Here is a 24,515-nt window from a genome sequence, read left to right on the forward strand (position 1 = left end):
CTAAGTTCCAGGCCCGTGTTACGGCGTTACCCACACCCAAAATGTACTACTATTCGTTGTTAATAATAAAAAGTATTGCTGTATTTCCTGTTACAACCTCCGTTCCTGTCGATGGAGAGATAGACAGAGAGACAATACGCTATATCCTTTAAGCACATTTTGCAAGAAAACCAGAAGGCTGTCTCTCACTTTTCATTTTTTTTTTCACGCTTCAAATCTCCAAAAATTTCATCTAATTTAACTAACACACTCGTTTTTCTCTCTCCCTCTCTCTCTCTCTCTCTCTCTTCTATACCTAACCAATCCCTCGATCCCAAACACGAATCCCCCAATTTTTTTCCGTACACTTATTCCTTTTTTTTCACCATTTTCTGATATCTTGATTGAATTCGAAAATTTTGATTTTGATTCGGCGGTTGTGATCTGTGGGGGGATTTGAATTGAAAAAGCGTCGGAGAAGAATCGTAATGAGATAAGAAGGGAATGGCGGGGCAAAATCCAATGGATCAGTTCGAAACGTACTTTAGGAGAGCCGATTTGGATGGCGATGGCAGGATCAGCGGAGCTGAGGCTGTTTCTTTCTTTCAAGGATCCAATTTGACCAAACAAGTCCTTGCTCAGGTTCATAATTTTTTTGCTTTTTCACCACAAATTATCCATTTTTACAATTCGTCTTTGTTTCTTATTCCCAATATGTTTCATTATAATGAATTTAATCAAGCTGCCTCTTGTTGATGAAATTTTGGTTCTGAATTTGGTCAATGCTCTATTTCTTATGATATAATTGAGGAATTCTGGTCTTTCATGGTGAGATTTGTTAGTGTTAATTATTGTTGTGTCAAGGTAAGCAAAGAAAGAAATTTGAAAAAAAAAAGTTGTCACCTTTTTGATCTGAGATATTTCATAAAGGTTATTACTTGCTGAGAGAGTGCAATGGATTACTGTTTTGTACTCTCCATTTATAATGGTCTGGCTAATACATGTTCGGAAATAGAAGAGGGGATCAGAGGGTAGGGCCTCTCAGACCTCTGAGTTTGAGATTTTTTGATAGGATTCTTAAGTCAAAATTTGGGTTTTTGTGTAAGTTTAAACAATATACCCTAAATTTAATCATGAAGAGGTTGGACCTTGGTATGAAGCAATGTGTCGCAGGTTCAAGTATGAGAATCCTGTTGATGCAGGAATATTTTGAATTTCATTGGATTATATCATATTTTAAGTTTTTATTTGTTTAGCTTGAGTTGAGATAGGGATTAAATTTCATGTTCTTAAACAGGGATTCGTTTCCTATTTGGATCAGTTAGGATTAGTATTTGAGTTCAAATTAGGATTCGTTTCAGGGATGTTTATCTTCTTCATTTCTTATTTTCTTGGAAGCTCTATAAAGTTTTCAGGTGGTATCTTTTGTATTCAAACTATTAGACTATTATTATTATCAATCAAAGATTATTCAACTGTCTAGCGGGGGCCTTGTGCACTGGGTATGACCTTTATTCCCCATTTGACTGGGAAGTTTGGCAATGTAATGTATTAAAAATAAAAACATAAAAGGATTTATATTATGTACTTTGTTAATATGTTTTTGCACAGTGTAGAAGTTGTATTCTAGTGAATGTATCTTTTATAGTAATTTTATCTATTTATCTGTTTTTTATTTTTTTGGAAGAAATTTTAAGACTGGTATGTACTGATTTGGCTGCATGGTGATCAAAATGTTCTATATGACTTGCAGATTTGGATGCATGCTGATCAGAGCAAAACTGGTTTCCTTGGTCGTGCAGAATTTTATAATGCTCTCAGACTTGTAACTGTGGCACAAAGTAAGCGAGAATTAACCCCAGATATTGTCAAGGCAGCCCTATATGGTCCAGCTGCTGCGAAAATTCCTCCACCTAAAATCAATCTTCCAGCCACACCTACACCCCAAATGAATTCAATGGTTGCTGCGCCTGCTCCACAGATGGGTCCAGTTGCACCAACATCCTCTCAAAATCTTGGCTTTAGAGCACAAGGAGGTCCAAACCCAAGTATGAACCAGCATTACTTTCCTCAGCAAAATCAGGCCGTTAGACCACCTCAAGTCATGCCTCCTGGTACCGCTTCCCTTCCACCACAGAGTATTGCTGGTCTGGAACCAAATAGGGGAGGTAATATGTTAGTTACCAATGTTCCCAACTCAAACATCTCGAATGATTGGCTTGGTGGAAGAACAAGTGCAGTTCCTAATGGGCCTAGAGGGGTTAGCCCATCAATGCCCTTGCCTACTTCACAGCTGCAAGCTCCTGTCTCTATGGCTTCCCCAGTCTCCATGGGTTCCCAGCCTACAGCTAATGCCTCTAAAGCATTAGCTGTTACAGGAAATGGGTTTGCTTCTGACCCCATTTCTGGAGTTGATATGTTTTCTGCAATCTCATCTGGAACAAAAAAAGAACCTTCTGGGCCAAGTTACTCTTCTAGTGGTGCTCCTGCCTCTTCAGCCATCTCTCCTGTTTCTAGTGGGCCTCAACCTTTGGCTAAACAGAGCTCACTTGATTCATTGCAAAGTGCATTCTCAATGCAACCTGCTGGCGGTCAGATTCCGCGGACCCAGTCATCATTCAGCCCAAGTCAACAGGTTTCAGCTCAAGGTTCTTCATCACTTGCATCTTCTGGGATTTCGGTTGGACCTGGAAATTCTACTCCTGATAATTCACAGCTTTCTTGGCCAAAGATGAAACCATCTGATGTTCAGAAGTATACGAAAGTGTTTATGGAAGTAGACACTGACAGAGATGGGAAAATCACTGGTGAGCAGGCACGGAATCTCTTCTTGAGTTGGAGATTACCAAGAGGTAAGGATTCTTCTGTATGGGTGTTTACCTGTAATCTTATGCATTTTATGTATACTAGGTTGGCTGATTCTGAAACTGCACTCTCAAGCTTTCTTTTTTTTTTTTTTTGTTGAAGCATTGTCATTATGCATGGTGAAGTCAACCATATTCAATGTTGCAGATGCACTCTATGCCTATTTGTTTTTATCAGAAAAGGAAGGGGGAACCCTGAACACGAAAGAGCTATATAATTTTTTAACAAGACCCACTATCTAATTAAGATGACACCTAATGCATGGAGTCCAGAATATAAACGAGTTGAAAAACAACATGCCTACAACCACAAATATGTAGATTTTATAAGAACATTCTTCCATCTCTAACAAGCTGCTCTTTACTCTTAAGTGTCTATAATCCTTAAATTCTGTTCCAAACATACTTCAATCGTTGAACCATATTTTTTTCACCCCATCACCCTGGTCATAATGCTTTTTTTTTACAAATAGTGATTTTTTTGGGTAGTTAAATAATGAAGTAAAATGGTGTTCTTGTTTGGATTATAGCATCCAAAGTGATAAATACAACAACCACAAAACCTTACTCCCAAGGTCAGCCATACCATATGTATTCTTTTCTATATGAAGTCATACTCTCTATTACTTTCTCAATTGACTTTTTTTTTTTTTTTTTTTACTTCTATTAATGTTATTTTTGGTCTTCATCCACCTTTTTTTGTCTTCAACTTGAATCAGCTCACTATTTCTCACCAGTGCATTAATCGCTTTCCTTTGGACATGACCAAACCATCTCAATCGACTCCCTCATCTTTTCACCAATAGGAGCCACCTCTACCTTTAATTGATTTTCCTCATTTCTAATTTTTCCTTGTATTTATACTTATCTATCTTAACATTCTTATTTAAGCTATACTCATTTTATGAATATATTGCTTCTTAAAAATTCAACATTCAGTACCATAAAGCATAGCTAGTCTTATAAGATTAAGCTTTCCCCTTATAGGTATTCTATGATCATCTAACTCTTGATGCGCTGCTCTACTTTAACTACCCGGCTCTTATCCTATGATTCATATCTTATTCAATCTCTCTATCCTTATGAATTATTGATTCAAGATATCAAAATCTCTTAGTGTGTGGTATCTCTTGACCATTTAGTCTTACAACCTCTCCATCTTTGTTTATACTTTTCTTTAACTAAACTTACATTCCTTATAGTCTGTTTTAGTCCTACTTAGCCAAAAGCCTTTAGACCCTAAAGCATCTCTCTAAATTTCTTACTTGAAATTAACTCCATATCTACTTTTATCCACTAAAACTATATTTTCTACAAAAAGCATAAACTGACTTCATTTTGAATCAATCCAGTGAGTTCATCATCAGTAGTGCAAAGATATATGGATTTGATGTTCATCCCTAGCCTCCATGAACTCTTTCAAATCACCTACTATCTTTTCCAACATGACCATTCAGGTTTCCTTCAATAAAAATCATTCTCCATTTGATAACTCTTGAATTAATTCATCCATGTCCTACTTATCAAAAAAAAAAAAAATTCATCCATTTCCTCTCAAAATTTTTACGTAATAGATTCTTCCAATTCTATTTAATGGTCTCTTCTCCCAAGACAAGTTTTATTAACATACTTCAATCCTCCATTCCTAACTTCAACAACTTCTTTTCTAAGACTAATAGCTGTTATTATCTCTATCCATTTTTATTTTTATTTTATCCTGTATACCATTACTTATGTATGAATGTTAATAAATTATAAGTACTTATCAAGAAATAAAATTTTATGTTATGAATGTTCAATTTCTCTAGATTTCTCACCTACTCACTCAGTCCTCTAAAGACATATTATGTTTATTTTCCTTCTAGTCATTGTATCTACTAGTTCTATTAGTTTTCCTGTTAAAGACCCTATATTCCAAGTGCCTATGCGAACCTATTTTCTTGGACTAACTTTGTTACCCATACACCCATCCGTCAAAGTGCCAGAGATCTTGCTCATTTTTCAGTACACCTGAGTGCCAATGAAGTGTGTTGCTTATAGGGAATGCCCTAGCAACAGTTGCCCACTTTCACTACATCCAGGGTTCAATGCAGCGCGTTGCTAGTAGGGACTCCCCACCTTGTATGCATAGTGGAGTTATATTGTGTACCAGTTTTACAGTAGGATAATCTTATTTGATTGATCTGCCTTTGTGGTTAATATCTCTTTATTTAACAGAAGGTTATTGGGCTTTGTCACTGTGTTCCCAGTATTCAGCTCCAGGATAAGCATAGGTTTCCGTAGACCTAATTGTGTCACTCCAAACTTTCTTTAGTCCACCTTAAGGTCATGGTGTAGGAGAATCTAAAGCACTAAAATGTAGGTGACGAATCTTTGAAAAAAGTGATTTGGATGAAATTATAATAGACAAATAATAACTTTTTCTTGAGTAATCCCTGAAGTAATAATTGCATCAAATTGTATTGTTAGAATTCTTACATTTGAAAGTGGAGAGAATTTGTGAATATCTATGGATATTTAGTTTCCATTTTCCTGGGATTTGGTTAGCAAAATTCACTTCCCTATTATCTTTTAGCAACTAAATACTGCAGTTTCATCAATATATAGCTTGGCAATGAAACATTTCCTTTATGAAGTTATAATTTTTTATTGTGAAGGGAGATTTAGGAATGACCAAATACCATCTTTTTGCTAAGAGGTCTGTCACTTGTTTAGGATGATGGTATCTAGAATGTATTCTTTATGATTTTTTTTTTTTTTTAATAATTGTTTTCTTTAATCTTTATGATTTAATTAGATGAATTCTTCTTTGCTGCGCTTTGTGTGTTATGTTGTTGTTATGGATGTACTGTGTGCTCCTGTGTTTCTGGAGTATTTTTTTTTTCATCCTTTTTGGACAAGCTTCCTGGGGGCTTTTGTCTTGTTCTACGATTACATATGCCAAATAATGTCATTGTTGGACCTTTTTTCAGAGGTTTTAAAGCAGGTGTGGGACTTATCTGACCAGGATAATGATAGTATGCTTTCTTTGAGGGAATTTTGCTGTGCTCTCTATATGATGGAAAGATATAGGGAAGGTCGCCCACTTCCAGCTGCGTTACCAAGTAATATCATGTATGATGAGACGCTGCTCTCTTTGACTGGTCAACCCAAAGTGACTTATGCAAATGCAGCTTGGGGCCCTGGTCCTGGTATTGATTTGAATTTCTTTTAATATCTTTAATTTCCTTCCTCTTTCCACCTAGATGTTTCCTGATGAAGCGTTTGATCTCTCTTTATGATTAGGCTTTGGACAGCCGCAAGCGATGTCAGGTGCTGGACCAATGGCGCCTGGAACTAATTTGAGGCCACCAATGCAGGTAAGTGGCCCCCGTGCAATCCAACCGAATCAGCAAAAGCCAGGAGCGCCTGCATTGGAGGATTCCTTTCTAAACCAACATGATACTGGAGGACAGAATGCGGCAAATTCAAAGCCTCGAGAGGCAACAACTGCTGGGGAAAAGGCATTTTCTTTGTCCTTTTGTTTCACTTAACATAGTATTGATTGAACTGTGAATAAATTTTTGACAAAAGATTATTCCTAACTTAGCAAATCAGCTTTAGCTCAAATGGCTTCTGCTCCCCTTGTAAGAGTAGGGTCTAGGGTGAGGTTGTGGTTCAAAACCCACTAGGTGCATGGGTAACTTAATAATTAAAAAATGAAAAATGAAAATCCTTACCTTATAGGAATATCCTTTGTTGAAATAAATAATGATTGTACCTTCTAAGTGTTGGAAAAACATGATGTGGAAGCATGTGTGTATAATTGATTAATTTGTATTTTGGTATACACCCTGTTTTATCAGTTTATCCCAAAAAATTTTCTCTAACTTTCTTCCTTGTTCCCCATTTTTAACACAAAATTTGTCAAAAAGATGTCCATAGATTTTCTTTAAAGTTTTTAAGACAGTTGCAATATCTCACTATTCTGGCCTATTAAGAGCTAATGTTGTATATCACTAATCTTTATTTTATTCGTTTCTTAATATAAATATGTCAACCCTATTTTATATATATATATATATATATATATGTATAAAATAAGATTGAAAACACTCACACCTTACACCAAGTATATATATACACACACTTTGTGTAAGTGTTTTCAACGATACACAAGTTAATAACTTTTTATTGGAAGAATTTTTTTGACAAATCAACCATTGGATACATTGTCTCTTTATACCCTTCATGCTTGCAAAATATCAAGGTGATTAGAGATTAATAACTATTTCATCTATGAAATTTTCAAATTTCAAGTTCTTAAAAAAAAAAAAAAAAAATTATATACAAAACTTGAGTTTATGGATCAAATTGTAAAAAAGAATTTGGTTGGTACAAAATTTGGCCCTCAAATATCTAGGAATTAGGCTTCACATTTTGGAATTAAGAAACGAAACAACAATATTGGAGAATCAATTTGGTTTCATCACTTTCATGTCAAGGTGATTCACCATGGAAGCTATTTTCTTTTTTAGATGTCTAATGGAAAAATATAGCAAAGCCCGTAAAGATCTCCGTATGATTTTTATTGACCTAGAGCATATGGTAGGGTACCTATAGAGATTATGTGGTAGGTTTTAGAACAGAAATAAGTTCTTATAAATTATGTTAAGTTGATTAAGGATGGAGGCACATGTGATAAGTGGGAGAAAAAATGGAGGCACATGTGAGTTTCCTATTGCTATAGGTTTGCATCAAGTCCATATCTCTTTGCCATAGGGATGGATGAGTTTATTGGATCGATTCAAAATGAAGTTCCTCAGTGTATAATTTTTTGCGGATGATATAGTTTTGAATCTCCTTAGTGTATGATTTTTGTGGATGATATAGTTTTAGTGGATGAAATTAGACTTGGAGTCAATTTTGGAGAGATGTGCCAATGAGACATAGCTCAACTAGCACTTTTTCTTTCTATAATAATGGGATGGAGGTTGAGGTCGTGGGTTCAAGACCCAGTGGGTGTGTGTGTATCCTACTAATCAAAAAAAGAAATTTGGAGAGATGCTTTAAGGTCTAAAGGCTTTCGGCTAAATATAACAGATTACATGGAAGTATGTTTAGTTAAATCACAAACAAAGAGGAATGGGTTGTAAGATTTTATGGTTAGGGGTGATAGCCTTTGGACCCTGCATCTGGTTTTGGAGGGTGTGGCTAGTTGCCCGTAGGTTTTATTGGCTAGAGGCTAGCCCAAAACACTTTTCTTTGGAAAGGTTTTCTATGTTATCAAAAAATAAAAAATAAAAAGACTTGATGGTTAAGAGATCATAAAGAGTAAGAGCTTTAGGTATCTTGGGTCAATAATTCATAAGGATGGAGAGATTGACAAGGATGTGAATTATAGGATAAGAGTAGGATGGATAAAGTGAAGGAGCGCATCTGGAGTTTGTGTGATTTTGTAGAATAAATTTTATAAGACTGCTATAAGATTAACTATAAGAGGCCGGGCCTTGGTATGAGGGCAAGTGCCTTATACTAAAAGCGAAAAGTTGAAAATACTAATCCTATAAAAATTTATTAAGCGGTGTAACATTGACAAAAAATTACAACAAATGTAACTTGAACCCAACTCATATATCTATATGTGTGTGTTTACATTTTATTCTCTAATTTAGAGTCTTAATTTAGCTTTTGTATAGCAATTAATTTTTATTTATCCAATTGAAGAGTGACATTTCTTTGGCTGAAAGAGAACAAAAATGAGAAGGTTCAGTTCATTTCGTATTAGAATTTTTTTTACTATTATCCTTTCTAGCAAGATGGTTGAGATCTAGACAATCATTTAGGGAGTAAATGTGATTTTTATTGCCATTCTTTTGTCTTTTATGTTTCTGAGGGCTGTTAATATCAAGTTTTTATATTCAGTGTTCTTGTACTCTTCTGAGGGATATAGAAGTATATATGTTCTTTTTTTTCATGGTAGGTTCAAGAAACTGAAATACTGGATTCTAAAGAGAAGCTTGAGTTCTACCGCACAAAAATGCAGGAACTTGTGAGTAGTTTCTTTCTCCTATTCTTTTGCTTCTAGTTTTTTCATAATATTCAACCTTGTTAAGATTTTGTACTATACGGGGGGTCATAGCTGGTTTAGGTCAGGCCTGCATTGTATTGGAAAGGCATGTTGCTTTCTTTTTTTGTGGGGTGATTAGTGATGCTAGAATGTTGGTGTAGGGTAAATACAGAAGTTCATTAATAATCACTCAACCAATTTACAGCCCATGGGTTCTGTACCGAATTGGAGGATTTATTTTGAATTCAATGGGGATAATGAAAACAAAATGATCTGATAATAAATAAATGAATTAATCAACCAGCCTAGTTTGCTTAGGGCTTTGAGTTGCTCCAAGTTCCAAAGACTGCATGTAATACAGAGTGATTTTGATGATTGCACTATGACTACCTGCTGCTAACCTTTGTAGAAACTTGAGTCTGCACAGTAGCATATTCGCTAAACAGGCTAGTTGGCCGCAATAACCCATTTGCTAAAATAATCAGTTAATCATGAAATGGCTACTCTGTCATGAAAGCATTATTGGGTGCGTCGATATGTTCATCTAATTTGATCTTGTATCATAACTAACTACAGTTAGGTTTTCTTTTTAACCAGTGTAACCTTGAAGCTCAAAGTGAATCTTATGCAGGTCATTGTTCATTTTTATTCACTGCCTTAGTTGTCATTGTTCATTTTTATTCTCTGGTTATTAGGTTCTCTATAAAAGAAGATGTGATAATAAACTCAACGAGATCACAGAAAGGGCATCTGTTGATAAGCGTGAGGTATTTCCTAAGATGTAAAGAATTGTGTTACTGTTGGTTGTAAGAAATAGAATTTCATTGTATTTACGTTCACATTTTGGATTTCAGGCAGAGTCATTGATTAAGAAATATGAGGAGAAGCACAAGCAAGTGGCAGAAATTGCATCTAAATTAACTATTGAAGAGGCTAGATTTCGTGATATTCAGGTACTAGGTGTTCTTTATTTTCATGTAATAATGGCCTGGAGTTGCTTTCAAGAGGGTGAGGCTGTGAGCTTGTAGAACGTCCAGCAAAATTTTACTCCTTACATTTGAGATTTGGTTGATCCAACTGAACCCAGTAAAGTGTAGTTACGAACTTATGGGACACAACACTGCTTCTTTTTTTCCTCATTGCTCAATTGGAGCCATGGCTTCTTATACATCAATGGTTCTTGTAGTTTTTCCTCCACCCATGGCCTTTTGGGCCCTCCACTTGTTATCATAGTTTCTTCAACTGTCTTTTAATTTCCTCTAATTTTGTTTTGGAGTGTTTTTCTAGTGGTAGTCAAGACATTAATACCTTGCCAAAATGGAAGTCAACTCATTGCTTAATTATCAATCATTGATGTGATGATTTTTTGTTTGACTTTCTTCTTCCTCTTGCTGCTGATTCATCACAGCATCTTTTTTTTCCTTACTCGTTCCCTTTTTTTTTTTTTTTGGTGGGGGGGGGGGGGGGGAGATGTGTTTCTCATCATCATATCATTTATTATGCTCTTTTTCCTTTTTGGGCACATTTCTTTAAGTTTACTTGATTATATTTTTAGGAGAGGAAAAAGGAGTTGCATCAAGCAATTGTTAACATGGAACATGGAGGCAGTTCAGATGGTATTCTTCAGGTACATCTAACTAATTTGTGATGATGAGTCAATGGAGATTCCATGTAATATTTCTAACACTGTTGCATTGCCAATTCTATAGGTTCGAGCTGATCGTCTTCAATCAGATCTTGAGGAGCTACTGAAGGCTTTAACTGAACGTTGCAAGAAACATGGAATAGATGTTAAGTCAACTGCATTAATTGAGCTTCCAATTGGTACCTTGTTGACCCTTTGTTCAATTCTTCCATGTGGCTTACTATTATATACACTTCCATGTGGCTTACTATTATATACACTTCCATGTCCTTTTCATTGTCTTGCTTTATGATTTTCTAACACACACATGCTGTGTTGGGATGTGCAATTCTTTTTTTATGTAAAAGCATTGTGATCAAGTTTCTGCAAATCCATTATGTCATTCATGTTTCATTTTCAAGCTGAATATTTTCCAAATAGAAGTATTGGATGGGTTGTGGCGTGCTACAACTGTCATTTATGGTCAAACTTGACAGACCTTGAAGGAGACCATGTCAATCAAAAGTGGTTATTAATAATCAGCAACTGTAGACTGGGGTGGAGCATTTTTTTTTTTAAAGAGTGAAAATGTGATTTTGTTGTTGTGGAATAAGAAGCCTTCATATCTTAATGCATGCATTTAATTTAATCAGACCTAGTTGAGCGGTATCTACTTTTTAGGGAATATGAGTTGAAGCAATAACAAGAATATTTCTAGCAGAACGTCTTTCACAATCCTTGGAGAGATAGTTCATTAATAGAGGTCTCAATTCACATTTGTTTTATTGTTTGGTAAAATACTATTTTGGTCCCTAAACTTTAAAAGTTTCTTTTTTCATCCCTAAACTATTGAAGAAGTTCTTTTTTGATCCTTAATTTTGTCTCTAAATTATTAGGGGGGGGAAAAAAAAAAAACTCTTTACAAAGTTTAAGGATGAAAAAATAACTTTTTGAAGTTTAGGGACAAAAAAAAAAAATTTGATAAAGTTTAGGGACCAAATTAGTACTTACCTCTTTCTTTTTTTTTCTTTTTTTTTTTTTTTTTTTTTTTGTACTAGTCAGATTTCCTTATCATCATATTGGAAAGACTTATTATTATTATTATTTATAAACTATCAAATATATATGATCATTTTGCATGATTGATTTTAAAGGTTGGGAACCTGGAATTCAAGAGGGAGCGACCGTTTGGGATGAAGAGTGGGATAAGTTTGAAGATGAAGGTATGCCCTATGGTTCCTTGCCTTTCTTTTCCCCCCTCTGCTTTTGAATGCTTAATGCTTCCTTTTGGTTATCTTCTCCACTTACTGTTGTCAGTCAAAATATGCATCTAAAGAAATAGAGTAATCTGACAGTCATTGAAAATTTTAGTTAATTATTTATGTGGATATGCTTTTTGAACTTTCAGGTTTTGCTAATGATCTCACTCTTGATGCAAAAAATGTTTCTGGCCCTTCAAAACCACAATCTGCATCTGTTCACAAAGAAAAAGTTTCTGGAAATGGTAGTTCAACCCCCAATTTCTATGCTAATGGAAAGGCAGGGAATCTTCCAGGTATTAGTGAACATGGCTTTGAGAGTGAATCTGCATATTCCCACAGTGAAGATGAATTGGCAAGAAGCCCTCATGACAGTCCTGCTGGAAGGACTGCTTTGGACAGTCCATCTCAAGAATTTTCAGATACTCCGTTTGGAAAAGGTTCTGAAGCAGATGCAGAAACGCATAGGTACAGGGGTTGATTTGTGTCGTTTTTTTGCCTACTTTGCAGTTCCCCCCCCCCCCCCCCCCCCCCCTTCTCTCTCTCTCTCTCTCTCTCTCTCTCTCGTACTAATTGTGTTCTACTTCCTGATGACGCTGAAATTATTTATTTATGGTAACAGAAGTTTTGATGAATCAACTTGGGGTGCCTTCGACAATAATGATGATGTGGACTCAGTGTGGGGATTTAACCCTAACCATACCAAGGTGAGCCAAAGCTTCCTTAAGCACATGGAATGTGTTGGACATTTAACCAATAATTGTAATAGAAACAAAAGTTGAAAATATGTTTATTGAACATAAGTTCCCTGGGACTTGTGTTCATTTTTGCTAAATTTACATTGAATTTATGTAATAGCATAATATTTCCCATTAAGGCATGCAACATCCATTAGAAGATTGGTTCCACCTTAGCATATTGAAGAACTTGGACAGCTACAACAGAATTAGCCATGCCCTATGTCCTAATATTCGAGCTCAGATGGATCAGGATCTCATGCCTAGATTGTACTTGACACACAGGACAGTCAACATAACATATGCTACACTCTAATTAATCACACATCTGAAGAACTTTGAACACGTTTAGATCCAAAGTATCTAATGGTATATCAGGATGTTTACATGCAATTTGAGATGGGTAGAAAATTATACCTTGCTGTATATTGTTACCATGGGATTCAACCTGACTTATTAGAGATTTTTTTTTTTTTTTTTGGGCTGAAATCTTAGAATTTGAATTCGGTTGTGTTCATGATTTGACCCAACTTATAGGCTGATTAAGATCAAGATTCCACCGAGGGAAATTGTTTGCACTTGATGAAAACTAACCATTTGATATGTGCATTTGACTGAGCCTTTTTATTGGTGTAACCTGTAGAATTGTTTCAACTTTTTTGATTCCTTTTGATTAGGGAGAGAAGATTCTTCTTTTATCATGACCATCAGAGATTAAGAAAATATTTATTGAATGTTTTTTTTCCCAAAGCTTTATGATGCTGGGCTAAGGTTTCTGTGATCCTGTTGTTTATATAATGCTTCATTGCACATGGCATCTTGTTAATGCGTTATGTTTAATTTTGTGTCCACGATGTCATCTGCAGGACTCAGATACTGAGAAGCACAAAGATATCTTTGGATCTAGTGACTTTGGTGTAAGCCCAGTAAGAACAGGATTTTCACATACAGAAAGTACCTTTCAGACGAAGAGCCCTTTTAGTTTTGAAGATTCTGTACCTGGCACTCCAATGTCCAAGTTTAGCAATTCCCCAAGGTACAGTGACGTAGGGGATCACTTCTTTGACAACTCCTCAAGGTTTGATTCCTTCAGCATGCACGATGGAGGATTTTCCCCACGGGATAAGCTTACAAGGTTTGATTCCATGAACAGCACCAAAGATTTTGGCAGGTTCGATTCCATGAACACCTCCAAAGACTTTGGCAGGTTTGATTCCATGAACACCTCTAAAGACTATGGCAGGTTCGATTACACGAACACCTCTAAAGACTTTGGCAGGTTCGATTCCATGAACTCCTCTAAGGACTTTGGCAGGTTTGATTCCACGAACACCTCCAAAGACTTTAGCAGGTTTGATTCCATGAATACCTCCAAAGACTTTGGCTACGGTGGTAAGCATACAAGGTTTGATTCCATGAGCAGCACGCAAGACTTTGGCTACGGTGGTGAGAAGCATACAAGGTTTGATTCAATGAGCAGCACGAAAGACTTTGGCCACAGTAGTGCATTTTCTTTTGATGAAGCAGACCCCTTCGGCTCCTCTGGCCCATTTAAGGTCTCATCAGAAAGTCAAACTCAAAAGAGAGGTTCAGATAATTGGAGTGCTTTCTAGCTTGGCATTTTACATTGTGTTTCTACTCCACACTTCCTTTTCCCCCATTTTCTTCCGGGGTCGTTAATGGTAGCCATTTTTTATTGTGCTGTATAGCTTGTAACAAAATCTCGACGAGTGTATTGTTGTATGGTATGGCCTTGTATTATTTTGAGGATAATCTGCTGTTGTCTTTTGGGAACATGCGGCTGAAATAGTAACACAAGTAAAAGGGGTTTTTTTTTTTTTTTAAAAGCTTGATCTTTAAATAAAGAATTTTTTGTATTATTCTGACCAGCACTATTATGCTGTGCCAGTCAACTTTGCTTGTTTGTGGCAGTTATTTAAGTTGTTTCAGTCCAACTATTTCTATGTACATGCTTCCTTTCAAGTTTTGGTGAGTGGAGTTCGCACTTGATTGTTTCCAAAATTTGGCACACAACCTGTAGACTTAGAAATGGTATCTTGGTGGCCAATATATTCAGATGTATTGATTTTTGTTGTTTCTATGATGTCTACCATTGTAATTGAGATATTTCTTGCTTAACAAGCTTATCTTACGAGGAACCTGTAATAAGCATAAAAAGCATCCCCCCACAACGTTGTTTGTAGACCATAAAAGCGCTTAAATGGGATAATCCTCTCAAACTTTTCTTCCCTCAATCAATATAAGGCTAATTGTAAGGCCAACGTCTCAAAATAAAGCTGTAAATTTGCTCAGCTTGAAAAAATAAAAATAAAAAGCACTACATTGAATCTGTATGGTAGCAAGGATACATATATATATATATATATATATATATATTTATTTATTTATTTATAGAGGAGACTCAAAGGCTTCAACTCTATCCCTTTTTGGACTCTTGTAAATATTGATGAAATGGTTTCTTAATGTCCCTTTCTCTTTTTCAATTATCCTTATTTACCCAAATAAAGACAATCGACAAGATGCATATAGCCATATAGGGTAAATGTATGGTTGCCGGTAATACGAGCAAGTCCACTTCAGTTCATTTTAGTCCAATTGGTTTATTTTGGTCCAGTTCAGTCCAAACCTTTTATATTGTTACACAGATTAATAGATATATGTGAATATATATATATATATATATATATATGTGGGGACTAAAAAAGTGACATTGATAAAGCCATATTAGAATTAATAATAGCTTGTCAGTTAAGATTTTTTGTGATACTCTTTTGTCTCTTTTGTAATCCCCTTTTTTTTTCCCAATTTGAGTATAGTCTTAGAGTTGGGTATATGTTTTGGGTTGGGTATACTTTGATTATATTTTATATTCAATTGAATGAAATCACTTGATTAAAACTATTTTGAGCTAAACTGATTATGGAATTAATTTAGTGTTGTTTGTTGTGAATGTATCACCTTCTCAATTTAGATATGATTCTGGAGTTTGTCGTGAATGTATTACTTTTTCAATTTAGGCATGATTTTGGGCTAAACACCAACCATTGGTAACATAGCAATGACTAAGAGGTTCATTGGTAGCATAAGGAGCAATGACATCCATGTCATCATAGAGAATGACAATCATGTATTCTCTTCTATCCATTTTATTTTCTAGCCTTTAGGTTCCAAAATTTGTATTAGTAGAAAGTTTTAAGTCTATTAACTCATCATCTATTATAGATTATGAAATGTATTTTATAAGACTAGCCATCAAACTATTATAAGGTTTATCTTTGCCTCCAATTAGAATTAATGCATTTTCACATAACCATAGGAACCTAACAATGAAGTCGTCGCATTCACTGATGGAGACCACTAATAAAGACTCTGATCCACAAATGAACAATACTTTGGGGCCTTTCCTAATCAAGGATTCTCCGTCTAAGACATTGCCTTTTGCCAAGGATGGTGAAACAAGAAAACTAACACTCTTAAGTAATGAAAAATATAGTAGAGACAAGTAGTGGTTTTAGATTTCTAAGAAAAAATTGTAGCAATTATCGGATATGCTCACATTGAGAGCTAATTATAAAGTTTACTGCATGTATAGATTTGAGATCCATGGTATGATTTTTTTTTTTTTTTTTTTTTTTTTTTAAATTTTAAATTTGCTCTAGAACAAATTGGGTGTCATGTTCTAAATGGATTTTTACCTTGTAATAATAGATCTTTTTTGCATTCATTCATAACATCTTTTTGGATTTCTAATATTTTGGATAGGAAAAAAATGTTATTTAATTATAGTGTATATGTATTATTACATTAATGCAAAACTCCTACTTGTTGCGCAGGTTAGCAACTAGTTAGTAGTTACTACTAATAACTCACTCCTCGGAAGTGCACACATTCCTTTCTATCCAAACTATCTGAATGCTCTTTAGTGTTGACAATATGGGAAGAATTAAGCTGAGATGTCAGAACAAGATCAAGCATTGTAATTAACCAAAAATGAGCTAGTGTTACTATGCATAAAATAGATAGTTCAACGAGCTAGCCCAAGTGGCAGAGGAAAAGACAAAATAATATTTTTCATTCACTTAGAAGACGGGTTCAATTTTATTAGTAAAAACTTATGTTTTAATACATGGAGACTACACAATATTAAATAACTAACCACCAAAAATGGGAGTGCAAAAAGATAATTTTTACATCACAATTGGAGGAAGAGAGCACTATAAGGAACCCTGCACTGCTATTTAGTAAAAACTCATAAGGAATCTTGAGTCTGCACCAAATTGAAAACTCATATGGAATCTTGAGTCTGCACCAAATTGATCGAATGAAACCTTCAGTCACAAACCTCTTCAGCAATACAATACCTGTTAGCATCAAATAAATAAAAATTATACAAATTGCCCAATCTCTTGACTGGGAGAAGCACTATAATTGATCTTTTATCTAATTTTATACTATGGACTGTAATGAACCAAAGAAACAAAGAACAATATAATATAAGGCAAAACCTCCCCACAGCTGAAAAAGTCCATTTATTCTTCTTTTCAATCTTCGTATTTGAGCTCCAAGGCTTGATCCAAAGATTTAAAGCAAGCACAATCATCATGTTATAGGGTTCGCTTATAACCACTCTGATGCACTGCTCATTGGGTAAAATATTACCATTTTATGTGTTATTCACTATTATGGCCTAGCTAGGTCTTTTTGAAGATTTTTTTTTTGGGCATCTGACTTTGAAGCAATAGGGTTATATATACCTTTTGTTGTCATCCCTTGGTGCCCGCCATTTCTTTTCGGATTTGATCAGAAGTAGAAAACATTGTTGAACGCATATTTGCCATTTCTACGAGTGTCTCCAGGGCTGCATGATAGCAATTTTTGGAATGAGTCATTTCTTTCCCTCTAGACAAATTGAAATCAAAACCCAAACTGGTATATAAGTAGCATAAATACAATGGGGTTAAAACATGGTTATTGCACGTACAAACACACAAAGAGAGAGAGAGAGAGAGAGAGAGAGAGAGAGAGATTTGTTTATCTTGATGAGAAACTGTGTCGGGCTATGTACCTGTCTCAAATGAAAGTTGGGCAGATCGAAGCTTTGGGGAAACTAAAGTCCCAAACATTGATAGTGATTTAGATCGCTCCTTTTGAACCTAGATGGCACGGATAAGTTTTAAACAGTTACTCCATTTTATGCTTCCTTTATTAGAATTTCATAGATTGTACATTCGAAGATTTTACTGAGAATCATTCTAAATTCAGTTGCTTAAAATTTATTCACCAACTGAACTTAATACAATGTGGTTCACAATAAGGTTTCTACTGCATGAAAACAAATGCTAGAATAGAAATCTCTTTGTTATAAGAAAACATTAATGCTTGTGATACACTTACTTGATCATCAACTATAAGAGGAGCTCCACTTGTTGCTGGAGTTTCTTCACAAAAATACAAATGGCAAAAGTTAAAACAGCATACACTCCATTCATAATCAATCAAGACAGAAGTAGTTGACTAATGCAAATTTTTTAAGTTTTTAAGGTCAAATAATTGCTGTATCTTCCTTGTACAGGGGCAACAAAACTATACCAGAAAACTGGGAGCGGTGTCTTAGCTGTGGACTATCAGATTTTGTCTGCAACTTGTCCTCCCTAATTTTTTCTTCTCCAGAGCAGCAGTTTTCATTATTAGACGATGCCCATTTGCTCAATTTAAAATGTGGCTGTCCCACCATGTAGTCAACTACAACAGATCATATATCACAAAAGTTACTTTGGCACGACTACAAAGAAATGCAAATAAGTCAATCATTCATATGTCTGTGTGAGTGTGTGCATGTATAAATGAAAACTCATAAAAGTTGGGGCTGTTGTAAACCTAGAATTTTCTGTTGGTATTCTATCTTAAACACATTTGGATGATGTAAAATGCAGTTGCCTCACCATGTGATTTCAAGCAAAGTACAGATTTTTTTAAGCTTCCTTTTTATCTAGGTATAGCTCTTTGAAACAACCCCATTTTCAAAAAGCTGAAAAATAAGTTGTAGCAAGCAGGCACACTGTTACATGCAAGAATATCTTCCATGACATTTTGAATACTAGTGTAAAATTTTAAGATTCCATGTCCTTTCTCATTCTTTGCTAAGAATTTGGCGTCCATGAGTAAATACTAAATATTGGTAGAAGTTCAACTAAAACTAGAAATGTGTCTCAGTTCAGTTTATGGACGACTTGAATAGCAGGAATTTCTCACTTGGTTATAGATGTTAGGATTATGGTTAAATGATTAAATTCACAATTTCTTAATAGCTTAAGTTTTTGAGACAATCGATAATTTATCATTAGAAACGATCTTAATGGACAAAAGGGTAGCAAAAAAATTACCATCAGGTTCAGATACTTGCAATGTTGTAGCAGCAGAATGGGGTTTCAGGTCCAGCAAAGTACCGTTAATTCGTGACACACCCATGGAATGTCGAGCACTCGCCAATTCCAGCCATCCCTATCAATATTCAAGAAAAAAAAAAAATGTCACAACAACAACCACCCTATACCTGATAGAACCAAAGTGAATCAACAGGCTTCTTAATTAGGAATAAAACAAATAACAGTATCTAAGAAACACATTCTGTGCTTTCCAAAAAAAATTAAAAAAAAAATGATCCAAAAATTTTCCATTGGACAATTAAATTCCCAAACAATCATGGAAGTGAATTTTTTCAATCTCATAAATTTTTATCAATTCCAACCATTCTAAACTACTATTTTATTTAAACTTTAAAAAAAAAAAAAAAAAAATTGGGAATGGAAGTGAGCTAGAGTGAGGTGACCTGGCGCAGTGTCGAAGACAAAGAATCGAATAAGGTTAAATAGGAATCCAAGGAATCGAGAAATTGTACAACGTTCTCTTCCTCGGATCCTCGTTGTTCTTGTTCTTCAACTACTTCAGAGAAGCTTAAACTTTGGTCTTCTTCTTCTTCCATCACGCACTCACGCTACACATTCATCATTCACTTCTCTTCTCTACAACACTAAATTAAATTAAATTTGCGTTTTTTAACCACCCCAAATACCTAAAATACCCTCATCTTTTTTCCTTATTCACGAAAATATCAACCCCTCACATTTTTCTTTCATATTCGAATCTTTTTTTTTTTTTTTCTGGTTCTACAGAACTTCTAGGCTTTTATTGCCTCTGCCTCCCAAGTCCCAACCCATTCTCTCAGTCTCAGGTACGGTTTCTCTTTCTTCTCATGGGTTTTGATTTTTGGGCTTGTTTGTTTTTTTAATTGTAAGAATCTTCAGGGTTTTTATGGCCACCAATTAGGAGGGTTTAAGAGAAAATAGAAACAATTAAAATTAATCATTGTGCTAATTAATTAGTCAATTTCAACTTCATGAATTTTGTCGTGGCTCAAGGAAGGAAGCTTCAGTTATTACTGTCGTACTGCCCATGGTTATACGACTAGTCGTTTAAGAACCACCAATAATACAACACAGTTGTTTAGTTCATGTATACTAGTAATCAGAAAGGAGGCTGAGTGACTCTGATTCTTTGTGTTATAGTAATGGAGGCAATGGTGAAGAAATATCAGCACAAGTTCAGAAAAGTTAGGGACGAAATGAGCCGTTGGGACGAGCTTCAGTCTCGCTTAATTTCACAGTTCAACAGTGCCTCCTCTATCATCCAGAGGTTGCAGGTACCTCATTTCTAACTCATATTTCTTTCACATTATATAAAACCCAATTTTGTTTTCTTCTTATATTTTTATTTATTTGTTTATATTGTACATGTAGCCGAACCTAAAATTTTTGGGACTAGAGCTTGATTGTTGTTGTATTTATTTGTTTGTATTGGATTTGGCATTGTGGGTTGTGTACAGGTACTTCAAGACTCCAAAAATTATGGTTCTTTGAATTGTGTTGCTGGAATTGGAGATGGTTTGCTGAGAAAGCAATTGGAGTCTTTGGAGGTTATTTTCCTTTCTTTGAAAAGAACCATGTAAGCAAAAGATGCATATTTGTTGTTTGATAAATGTATTGTGAGAGCGTAGGAATTGAGTTCAAGTTATCACTATATATGTTATGGGCTTATGGGTGTTCAATGATTGTTGCAGGGAAGAATTTCATGGTATTGTTTTTTCGATTGAGAAGATTCATCGAGATGGTAGACAACAAGTTAAAGGTGGGTCTAATCAGCCTAGTGCGAAACAACTGCAGCTACGAGTTGGTGTAAAACCCACTCTTGCTGATTGCTTGGATGGGCTTATGGTTCTTTATGACATGCACCACTCAGAGTATGGAGCTTTTTCTATGTCTGGAAAACCTACGATATTTCCTTATGCTTGTGTTTTTGTAGTTTTCTATAACCGTCAGAGAAGATAGATTATAAGCTATTTCAGAGTCTGATGTCTGAGGCATTTTGGGTGCTTAAATGCTCCCCAATTAATACACACAAATAAGGGCATACCCTATATTATGTCATATAAATATGTCATTGAATTTGATAATGATATCAGTTCTAATTATACGAAGTGAGAACATTGCTTGTCAGTGGTAATTTCTTGCTGTAGATAAGGTTCATTTTATGGATCAAATTATAGTTAAGTCAAAAATCAATTTAGTTTAGATTATTAATGACTTTGCTACCTTTTTGCTTGTTAGGTACCTTCTTAAAGCCTCAGTGGTTTCAGCGCTATCAACACTTACCTTAAAACCCAGGTGTGTGATATTTTTTTTTTTTATAAAAAAAATAAATTTTTTGTATCTGTTTCATTTGCATAGAAACTCTGTTGTTCAAACCCAATCCAAGTCTAAGTGGGGCTGTTATTTGCGGTCATACATCTCCTTCATGTATCTCTGAAGTATTGTATGCTACAAAATCTGATTTTTTGCATATTCTTTGAAGTTGATTAGGCTTTTGCATAGGATTTCGAAATCAAAGCCAGAATGTTTCCTTTCTTTCTTTCTGCTTTACTTTGGTTTTTTTTACAACTCTGCCACCCGGGGGGGGTGGTTTATTTGTCTTTCATGATTTCAATTAATTTATGGGGAAAAAAAACCTACTTGTTTGAGTATTCTGCCGAGTTATACCCATTCAAATGTCACCTGATCTCAATAATTAGATCTGCCACATATTTTCTCAACTCTTCTTTATTGCAATTTTGTCTTTGTGTTTCTGTTAGCATGTAACTTGACTCCTATTTTGTTCCATGCTTATCTTGGACTATCTACATTGCAGTGCCAGTGACCTATGTGCTCTCCAGCAGCTCTTAATTGATCAGCCTAACATCCCCAAAGACGAAGGTAGGCAAGAGCAATGTTCTTCTAGTTTAATGTGCAACATAACATGCAAATTTGGTAAAATTCAAATAAATCAAAGAAACATATGGACAGCATAGGTGGGAAAAGAGAAATACTGGTTCTTGGCCATTGATGGGTTCTGCAACTGTGTTTGATGGGTTGTTGACATTGATTTATACAATTTTCCGTATAGCTGAAGACTACATTTGCTCAGGGTAAAAAGTATAGTTATGCTTTTACTTCACCAAATTTTGTAGTTTATTTATATTGTCTTTGCTTTTATTTAATTATAAATATTTGTTGATTATATACATTTATCATCTGATTGTGGCATTGCCCTTGCAGTTCAATCCATCTTTGATATCATATTTGCAGAAGAAATCTGTTGATTTCACCATATGGTTGAGTACAAAACTTTGTATTTTGGATACTTGGAGCAGTGTGCCAAATGGAACAGTGGTGGCTTTTATGAGAGTCATCATCCAGCTTGCTTGTTGGCTGGTGAGGAGACTCCATAAGCTACCTGCACAGTGAGGGTTTGAAAATTTGATGTTCGACAGCTCTTAAGGCCCTTAAAATGTGCTTTCCATGGATGGGCAAATTTGTTTCTGCCAAAACATACATTGACCTGCAGAAGATTTGTGCCAAGTTTGGCGAATAAAATACGCATTTACTGTACTTCTAGAATATTTTACAACTATCCAAGAGGAGACTAATTTCAAAGTTCTCTGTCCTGTAACTGTATATTTTATGCCTCTGTTCTTAGACTTTTAGTCTATTTTTGCTTTCTGGTTTTCTTAAATTCGACTACTTGGAAACCATCTTTTCTTTGCCTTTTTGTCTTTTGGGGCTGAACGCGGCGTCATGGCCGCCTTCTTTGTTGCAAACTAACCCTTCAAACGATCATATGCATCAACTTGGACCAACTGGTAGAACCGTGGCAGGTTTAACGTGGTGTTTGACAGGTTTGAACTCAGAGCCGCATGTACGACCAGCCGAAATAAAGAAACTTCTGACTTTCAAGATTGGGTTTTTATTTTCTTATTTTTATAATGTTAAGTTGCATACACCTGTGCATCTTATAGATTCTACCTCATCTTCATCCAACTCAACTCGTAAGTTTTATAAGGAGTTTGGATGCTGATCAAGACACCATAATTCAAAAAGACTTTTCTATACAATCTAATCTATTGTTGTAAGACTTTTCTGTACCTCTTTTATCAAAAAGGACTCTCCTTTACGCTTCTGATCAAGACACCATAATTCAAAACGCCATGTATCTGGCTATTCAAAATGAACCTTCTTAAAAAATTTCTATTTGCCAAAGGACTAGGTAGTGATCCACCTGTACAATTTCAAGATGTGGTAAAGTTCTGGAATCCTCTTCTGTCTCTCTCTAAGGTCTGGATTTTAGTAGGCATCAATTGGTCATAAGGATGGTAAAATAAAAAAAAAAAAGACAAAATTTTTTTTTTTAAGAAACTGTAATTATTAAAACACACAAATACGAAAGTAGTATATAGAGTTTTTTAAACCGATAAAGTTTTGGTTGTAGTTGGTTGTAGCCCATTACTATAATTGACACTAAAAAAAAAAAAAAAAAAAAATTAAATGACTACATAATTTGAAAATTTTAACCATTGGAATGAATTTTTTTTTTTTTATTTTGAATATGCATATCAAATTTTTTGTTAATCAGATGTTACTTATTATTTAATCATAAATTTATTTTATATACATAATTTTAAATATTTGATTGATGAAAAATTTATGATCAAATGATATATATTTCCTATTACCATTTTATTAATAAAAAAATAAAATACATATAAAAAAAATTACCTGTTATCATTTTTACAATTATCTCTCTCTCTCTCTCTCTCTCATATGAAAAAAATGCTTTCCATCGCTAAAACGGATAAAGTACCTACGATTCATTGATATATAGGTCCTACTTCATCCCACTTCGTTACTATCCCTAATTAGTAGTGTCCACTTAACAAAAAGAAACATAATGTTTTAAGGTTTCATTTCCATATGAGATCATGCCTGTGACATTTGCATACAAGTTCAACCTAGTTTAATAATGAGCATTGAAATATACTACAGTATTTTAGAATCTTTTATACAGTCAATTCAATCTTTACTTCAAGCATCTACTACTATATTATAAAATATTACAGTTTTGGTAGAAGATCAATTATCCAAGCAACCCATCATCATCTTTAAGCTTAATGATGATCACACAATTATAGATTTGTATAATTTATTAGAATAGAAAAAATATTGTATATACACAATAATATAAGACACACTAATAAAAAAATATCTAAAGCTACTTTAATAAAAACTCTATCAGACATCAAAAAGTTATTCCAATAAAATTCTATTGGCTACAAGAAAAAGAAAGGAAAAAAAAAAACATCCAACTACCCTGACAGAGTGACCCAGCTCAAGAAAGACAACAAGTGTTTTTGTTTCTCACTCTTTTCTTACCGGGGAGAAGAACTGGTGGTTGGTAGCACTTGACTACTTTGGTACACGGCTACGTGGAACTATCAACTATGTTTAATCCCACCATGTCTCTGTTTCCATATGATACTTTTGTTGAAAAGCAATATAGCCAAAACCAAACCAAAGCCAGCCAGTGAGCCAACCAAGCCAGCCTGGTTTTTTTTTT

General features: G+C 34.8%; 3 protein-coding genes across 6 annotated transcripts; 2 read left to right on the plus strand and 1 right to left on the minus strand.

Moving 5' to 3' along the window:
• Nucleotides 1-55: 55 nt before the first annotated feature.
• LOC126712593 (uncharacterized) lies at nt 56-14,467 on the plus strand. 2 transcript variants are annotated; one of them, XM_050411976.1, is made up of 14 exons: nt 57-621; nt 1,733-2,831; nt 5,816-6,034; nt 6,129-6,346; nt 8,806-8,874; nt 9,588-9,659; nt 9,747-9,845; nt 10,448-10,519; nt 10,602-10,716; nt 11,671-11,739; nt 11,925-12,243; nt 12,398-12,482; nt 13,379-13,683; nt 13,720-14,467. In XM_050411976.1, the coding sequence occupies exons 1-14, from the start codon at nt 484-486 to the stop codon at nt 14,123-14,125; spliced, it is 3,285 nt and encodes a 1,094-aa protein (XP_050267933.1). In that variant the 5' UTR covers nt 57-483; the 3' UTR covers nt 14,126-14,467. The 2 variants fall into 2 exon arrangements, with proteins under 2 accessions (XP_050267932.1, XP_050267933.1); XM_050411975.1 differs by having other exon boundaries at nt 56-621; nt 13,379-14,467.
• A 2,133-nt stretch (nt 14,468-16,600) lies between these two features.
• On the minus strand, nt 16,601-19,653 carry LOC126712595 (uncharacterized). 2 transcript variants are annotated; one of them, XR_007651133.1, is made up of 8 exons: nt 19,363-19,653; nt 18,917-19,034; nt 18,123-18,275; nt 17,928-17,971; nt 17,599-17,686; nt 17,288-17,391; nt 16,814-16,894; nt 16,601-16,777 (listed from the first exon to the last, which is right to left on the minus strand). XR_007651133.1 is itself a non-coding variant. In XM_050411979.1 (7 exons), the coding sequence occupies exons 1-6, from the start codon at nt 19,513-19,515 to the stop codon at nt 17,297-17,299; spliced, it is 651 nt and encodes a 216-aa protein (XP_050267936.1). In that variant the 5' UTR covers nt 19,516-19,653; the 3' UTR covers nt 16,601-16,894; nt 17,288-17,296. The 2 variants fall into 2 exon arrangements, 1 of the variants encoding a protein (XP_050267936.1); XM_050411979.1 differs by having other exon boundaries at nt 16,601-16,894.
• Nucleotides 19,654-19,713: 60 nt separating this feature from the next.
• LOC126712596 (uncharacterized protein At5g43822) lies at nt 19,714-23,016 on the plus strand. 2 transcript variants are annotated; one of them, XM_050411980.1, is made up of 7 exons: nt 19,714-19,764; nt 20,099-20,232; nt 20,416-20,534; nt 20,650-20,829; nt 21,197-21,253; nt 21,774-21,838; nt 22,181-23,016. In XM_050411980.1, the coding sequence occupies exons 2-7, from the start codon at nt 20,101-20,103 to the stop codon at nt 22,222-22,224; spliced, it is 597 nt and encodes a 198-aa protein (XP_050267937.1). In that variant the 5' UTR covers nt 19,714-19,764; nt 20,099-20,100; the 3' UTR covers nt 22,225-23,016. The 2 variants fall into 2 exon arrangements, with proteins under 2 accessions (XP_050267937.1, XP_050267938.1); XM_050411981.1 differs by lacking the exons at nt 19,714-19,764; nt 22,181-23,016 and adding an exon at nt 21,934-22,164 and having other exon boundaries at nt 19,828-20,232.
• The last annotated feature ends 1,499 nt before the right edge of the window (nt 23,017-24,515 follow it).

This window comes from Quercus robur, chromosome 2 (assembly GCF_932294415.1).
Source record: "Quercus robur chromosome 2, dhQueRobu3.1, whole genome shotgun sequence".
NCBI classification, from domain to species: domain Eukaryota; kingdom Viridiplantae; phylum Streptophyta; class Magnoliopsida; order Fagales; family Fagaceae; genus Quercus; species Quercus robur.

What these genes read in the sequence shown, in the direction of transcription:
- LOC126712593 (XM_050411975.1), top strand. Translation starts at nt 484, where the DNA reads ATGGCGGGGCAAAATCCAATGGATCAGTTCGAAACGTACTTTAGGAGA. An exon ending in GAGTTGGAGATTACCAAGAG is followed by an intron (nt 2,832 to 5,815) that starts GTAAGGATTCTT and finishes ACCTTTTTTCAG; the next exon opens with AGGTTTTAAAGCAGGTGTGG. An exon ending in CATCTGTTGATAAGCGTGAG is followed by an intron (nt 9,660 to 9,746) that starts GTATTTCCTAAG and finishes TTTGGATTTCAG; the next exon opens with GCAGAGTCATTGATTAAGAA.
- LOC126712595 (XM_050411979.1), bottom strand. Translation starts at nt 19,515, where the DNA reads ATGGAAGAAGAAGAAGACCAAAGTTTAAGCTTCTCTGAAGTAGTTGAA. An exon ending in TGTCTTCGACACTGCGCCAG is followed by an intron (nt 19,035 to 19,362) that starts GTCACCTCACTC and finishes GAATATTGATAG; the next exon opens with GGATGGCTGGAATTGGCGAG. An exon ending in CTCTTATAGTTGATGATCAA is followed by an intron (nt 17,687 to 17,927) that starts GTAAGTGTATCA and finishes CGTGCCATCTAG; the next exon opens with GTTCAAAAGGAGCGATCTAA.
- LOC126712596 (XM_050411980.1), top strand. Translation starts at nt 20,101, where the DNA reads ATGGAGGCAATGGTGAAGAAATATCAGCACAAGTTCAGAAAAGTTAGG. An exon ending in TATGACATGCACCACTCAGA is followed by an intron (nt 20,830 to 21,196) that starts GTATGGAGCTTT and finishes TTTGCTTGTTAG; the next exon opens with GTACCTTCTTAAAGCCTCAG. An exon ending in ACACTTACCTTAAAACCCAG is followed by an intron (nt 21,254 to 21,773) that starts GTGTGTGATATT and finishes TCTACATTGCAG; the next exon opens with TGCCAGTGACCTATGTGCTC.